Source organism: Orycteropus afer, unplaced genomic scaffold (assembly GCF_000298275.1).
Source record: "Orycteropus afer afer isolate SDZICR_OR568_19922 unplaced genomic scaffold, OryAfe1.0 scaffold00281, whole genome shotgun sequence".
NCBI lineage: Eukaryota > Metazoa > Chordata > Mammalia > Tubulidentata > Orycteropodidae > Orycteropus > Orycteropus afer.
In genome coordinates this window covers 485,343-490,889 of record NW_006921868.1, presented here as the reverse complement: position 1 = coordinate 490,889, position 5,547 = coordinate 485,343, and the positions used below count along the sequence as shown (strand labels likewise).

The 5,547-nt window shown below is 48.0% G+C and overlaps 1 protein-coding gene across 1 annotated transcript in view; it reads left to right on the top strand.

The window, feature by feature from the left end:
• The first annotated feature begins 1,769 nt into the window (after nt 1–1,769).
• Nucleotides 1,770–5,547, top strand: part of ABCC6 (ATP binding cassette subfamily C member 6) — a 99,726-nt gene continuing 95,948 nt past the window's right edge. Inside the window, exons 1-2 of the mRNA XM_007950587.1 lie at nt 1,770–1,805; nt 3,408–3,590. Coding sequence (XP_007948778.1) covers nt 1,770–1,805; nt 3,408–3,590 — 219 coding nt within the window. The remainder of the gene's footprint in view (nt 1,806–3,407; nt 3,591–5,547) is intronic.

Genomic DNA, 5,547 nt, shown 5'->3' with positions numbered 1-5,547 from the left:
ACTTCCTTCTCTACTTTCCCTAACTTAGGCATGTACTGTTTATAAAATGATAACAGAACCTATTCAATATTATAATGTCTTTTATCACTTAGCATTTAACAGTCATCTTTCCATATTAATATATTACTGCAATGTTGTTGTTGTTTTTGTTTGCCATCGAGTTGGCCCTGACTCATAGTGACCCCTCCTTGGGTTTCCGAGGCAGTATCAGTACGGAAGTAGGATTGCCCAACCTTCCTTCCGAGGAGTGGCTGGTGAGTTTGAACCGCCTGCCTTCTGGTTAGCAGTCAAGTGCCTTAGCCACTATGCTACCAGAGCTCCCATTACTGCAATAGCATTATAAATCACTGCTGAGTAACCTATGGGTGGAACAATAATAATTCTAATGATACAAACTTAAAAAAAAAAAAAGCCTGCTGCCATTGTTGTTGTGTGCTATCAAATCAGCCCTGACTCGTAGGGACCCCTCTTTGGGTTTCCAACCTCTCTTTGGGTTTGGTGTCACTATGGAAGTAGATTGCCAACCTTCCTTCCAAGGAGTGGCTGGTGAGTTTGAACCACCAGCTTTCTGGTTAGCAGTCAAATGTCTTAGGCACTAGGCTGCCAGAGCTCCTTGTTACCATTGAGTGAATTCCAACTCTTCGTGGCCCTTTAGAACAGGGTTTCCTACTTCAAACCCACCAGTTGCTCCACAGAAGGAAGACGGGGCAATCTACTTCTGTAAAGATTTATGGCTCAAAAAACCCAACGGAGGTCGCTATGAGTGGAATCCACTCAATGACAGTGGGTTTGAGGTTTTCTGTTTTTTTTTTTAGTTTAATATTCACAGAAAGGAGCCCTAGTGGTACAGTGGTTAAGCACTCAGGGTCAGCGGTTCAGTAGGCTCAAACCCACCAGCTGCTCTGCAGGAGAAAGATGTAAGTTTGCTTCCGTCAAAATTTACAGGCTTGGGAACTCCATGAGGCAGTTGCCTTGTTCTATAGGGTCACTATAAATTGTAAACCACTCTATGGCAACAGGGTAGGTTTTGAATCTTACGGAAGCAGATTGCCAAGTCATTCTACCAAAGAGTCACTAGGTGGGTTCCAACCGCAGACCTTTTGGTTAGCATCCAAGCTATTAACCATTGCACCACCAGGGCTCCTCTAATTCTAATAATATCTAATTCTTATTGAGCATTTACTGTGTGCCTGGCGCTGTGCTAAATTCTTATTAATAATCTTAAATTCTTTCAACCCCACTAGAGGCAGACAGCATCCTTCCCATGCATGGGGTAAGGAGACCGTCCCTCTCACCACAGTCTCCTTCCTTCCTCCTTAACAGGGAAGCTCCCTTGTTGTTGGGCACTTAGGTTACTGCTGTTTTCTGGTTATAAACATCTGCACATCTATTGGGTTCATTCATCAGGATACATTTCCTGAAATGGGATTGCTGGGTCCAAAGAGTTTCTGAAGTTTGCGATATTTGTTGCAGGGGACAGGGTACAAGGGGTGCCACTGCACTTTATGAGGTTGCAGGGTTCTTCCCTCCTCCTCCAGCGCCTACTCGGGCCTCCCTGAGCGCTCCCCTCCACTTGGCCGGGTTTGACGCCTTCTCTCCCCACCCCTGCGGAGAGCCCGGACCTTGCCCCTTACCCGGGGCCTCGCGATTCCGGAGCTCGAATCCCCGCCAGGACTGCCTGGCCCCGCCCTTTCCCGGGCCGGGAATGCAGCCCAGGAGGCTGTCTGGGGCCAGACAGATTAAACTAACCGACGGACAGAAGGCGCCCGATGGCTGCGCCAGGCGAATCCTGCGCTGGGCCAGGGGTGAGTGCCCCCACTTGCCCACTCTCCTTTTCCACCCCCGACACTGAGGAGGAGAGAGACACTCAGCCCCCTAGTCGGGAATGAGTCCTCTTCCCCAGCCAAAGACGATGCGGCGGGGCGGCCCGTTTGACCAAGCACCATTAAAGGAGCTTCCAGACCTCCCAAATTCTAAGGACCAAGCCAAAGCCAAATCCACAATCATCAAGTCGATTCCGACTCATAGCAACCCTATAGGACAGAGAACAACTGCCGCATAGGGGTTCTAAGGCTGTAAATCTTTACAGAAGTAGACTGCCTCATTGTTCTCTAGCAGAGCTGGTGGGTTCCAACCACTGACCTTCGGGATAGCAGCCAAATCTAACGACTTTACCACCAGAGCTCTTCTTCTAAGGATAGTGGCCCCTTATTTACATAAAGCTGCTGCCTCCCCTGTAGCCCCCATCCACCCACCCCCAGCGCCCTTTCCGGTTCCTTGGACCCCGTCCTCTCTGGCTTCCTCTCTCGTCCCAGGGTCAGGGTAGTAGCACAGGGCTCTAGGGAGTGGAAGTGGTAGGGAGGATAATAAGAGAAATCTGCTTCACAAAGAATTTTGGAGCCAGATGGGTAAATAAATCATAAACCAGAAATCAGTTGCTGTCCAGTGGACTCTAGTCCTGGTGGCTCCACGCTGTCAGAGTAGAACAGCACCCCACAGGGGTTTCAAGGCTGTGAACTTTCTGAAGCAGGTTAGAGGCCTTTCCTCCTAGCATGCTTACTATTAGTGATGATGGAAGGCTTCCTGGTGCCCAGCATGTACTCCAGGCTTTGCTGGTCCATTTAATATAACCCTTATCCTCCCTTTGCAGAGAAGGAAACTGAAGCCCAGAAAGGTTGAAGGTCACACAGCTGGGTGAGTGGCAGAGTCTAGAGGAGTGAGTGCAGGGTACAGTGTAAGACAGTGGGGAGAGAATTAGAGGACCCATGTCTTCTAAACTTTATAGCAGAAAAGGTTAGGTGAAAACCACAGATCAGGCCCCGACAGAACAAGCTTTGAGAGTTAGCTTGCCACTTCCTATTTGTGTGGGCGCTCTGGTGGTGCAGTGCCTATAAGGCATTTGACTGCTAACCAAAAGGCTGGCGGTTCAAACCCACCAGCCACTGCTAGGAAGGAAGATTGGGCAATCTACTTCTGTAGTGATACTGCCTCAGAAGCCCAAGGAGGGGTCGCTATGATCAGATCTGACTCAACAGCAGTGAGTTCACTTTTTTTTCCAAAGGAAGTGGTTCTCATTTCTGTGCCTCAGTTTCCTTTTCTGTGAAATGGAGACAGTAACTCCTACCTCCTAGATTAGAATTAAGTGACAGTCTATACCTAATACTCACCAGAACCCAACCACCTGGGTTCAAATCCCAGCACCATCACTTTCCAGTTTAGTGACACTGGGCATGTTACTCAATCTCCCTGGGCCTCAAGTTAATCATCTGCAAAATTAGGATGAAAATTGCATCTACTTCACAACTTGGCACATTTTCATGTAAATATTTGGTTTCTAAAAGTTGCCTGGCCCCTAGGCAGGTAAGTTTGTGACCCTGCTTTCTAAGGGTCTCCTGGTATTCCCTCAGGTCTGGAACCAGACAGAGCCTGAGCCTGCCACAGCCCACCTGCTGGACCTATGCTTCTTGAGAACAGCGGGGGTCTGGGTACCCCCTATGTACCTCTGGGTCCTCGGCCCTCTCTACCTCCTCTACATCCACCGCCACAGCAGGGGCTACCTCCGGATGTCTCCTCTCTTCAAGACCAAAATGGTAGCTGTCACACTGGGACCCTGGAACTAGACAATGGGAGGAGGGGACAGGCAGAAATCCCAAAGTGGGCACTCCTGTCAAGAAACAGACATGGTGGGAACAAGCAGGGAACCTGTTATCCACCAGAAAGCGATACCTCAGGAGACGCAGAGAAAACTTGGTAGAACAAGGTTTTCCCAAGCAGATTTTTTTTTTTAAATTGTAATTTGGGTGCAAATTTACAAAGCAGATTAGTTTTACTCTCAACAGTTCCTGTGTTTGATTTCATGTCCCGATTACAATCCCCAGCCATAAAATGCTCTCCTCCCCTCTCCTCCCTGTGACTGCCCCACCCTGTGCCCTTCTTATCTGTGCATCCTGTCTGTCCAGCTTTCCCTCTGTGTGAATGCTGCCCCTCTGATGCCTCATGGTTGATCGATCTCAGGGGTGCATCTCCCTAGGGTAGGTGGGTGCATCCCCCTGGGGTAAGTGTTCTGCTTGTAGGTCTTTCTACTGTTGGGCTGAGAGCCAATCCATAAAAGTGAGTCCATTTCCAGGCCCGAAGGATAACCCAGGGGCTTAGTCTTGAGGGTTCCACCAGTCACCATCAGACCAGTAATCCTGGTCATTTTTGTGTTTTTGAATTTTGTTCCACATTTTCCCTCCTATTATCCAGGATCTCTAATTTTGATCCCTTTTTCCAAGTGACTGGCATTGGTAGCTGGGCACCATCTAGATCTCCTGGTCTCAGGATCATGAAAGCTGAGGTCCTCATGGGCCATCATATCTTTGGACTAATTGTTCCCAAATGACTTTGATTTTCTTCACTCTTTTGCTCCAGATGAGAGAAGACCAGCAGTTGCATCTTAGATGGCCGCTCAACCTTTTAAGATCTCCCAAACAGATTTTGTAATTAGGAACACTTATACCCCAAAACACACAAACACACATGCAGACACTCACATGGTCCAGGATGGTTTACAGCTGCCATCACCTGGCATTTCCAGAAGTGTGGGACGTGTACTCATAGGGTACTCAAGGTGGTTTAAGGGCTGACTAGGATAAACTTTTTTAAAATGTTAACAATTATGCATTTATTTTTATGTTTCCCCTCTGGCAGTGGTACAGACCAATCCTTTCAATTGTTATATGTTTATTTTAAAGGGGCCTTGGTGGCATAATGGTTAAGCACTTAGCTGTTGACCATGGTCGATGGTTTGGACCCATCACTGCTCCGCAGAACAAAGACCTGATGATCTTCCCCTGTAAAGATTGCAGCCTAGGAAACCCTGTGAGGCAGTTCTACTCTGTCACATAGCCTCATTGTGAGTCACACTCGACTGATGGCACACAACAACACATGGTTATTTTAGCAGTATGTTAGAAAAACTCTGGCATTCCGAGCCTAAGCCTTCCCCTCATTCATCTCCTCTTCTAAACTTCTACGAGAATATTCTTCAAGCTCCATGCATTCCTACACTACTTTGTTAATTTTTGCTCTGTTACCTACCACTTGTCCAAGTGCTGGGAAATTTTATCTTAAACAGCTAAAATCTGATGCCATCAAGTTGATTCCTTCTCATGGCGACCCTATAGGAGAGAGTAGAACTACCCCCATAGGGTGTCCAAGGCTGTAAATCTTTACGGAAGCAGACTGCCTCAGTTTTCTCCCACGGTGTGGCTGGTGGATTCAGTAACCTTTCAGTTAACAGCCGACTGTACTTTAACCACTGCACCATCAGAGCTCCTTCCTCAAAGTGCTGGATAGTAGGTATTTCGGGTTTTGCAGGCCATAAGGCCTCGGCTGAAACTACTCAATTATGCCATTGCAGCAACAAAAGCAGCCATACCCAAATCAGCAAACTCACTGCCATTGAGTCGGATCTGACTCATAGCCACCCCTCCTTGGGTTTCCGAGGCAGTATCACTACGGAAGTAGATTGCCCAGTCTTCCTTCCGAGGAGTGGCGGGTGGGTTT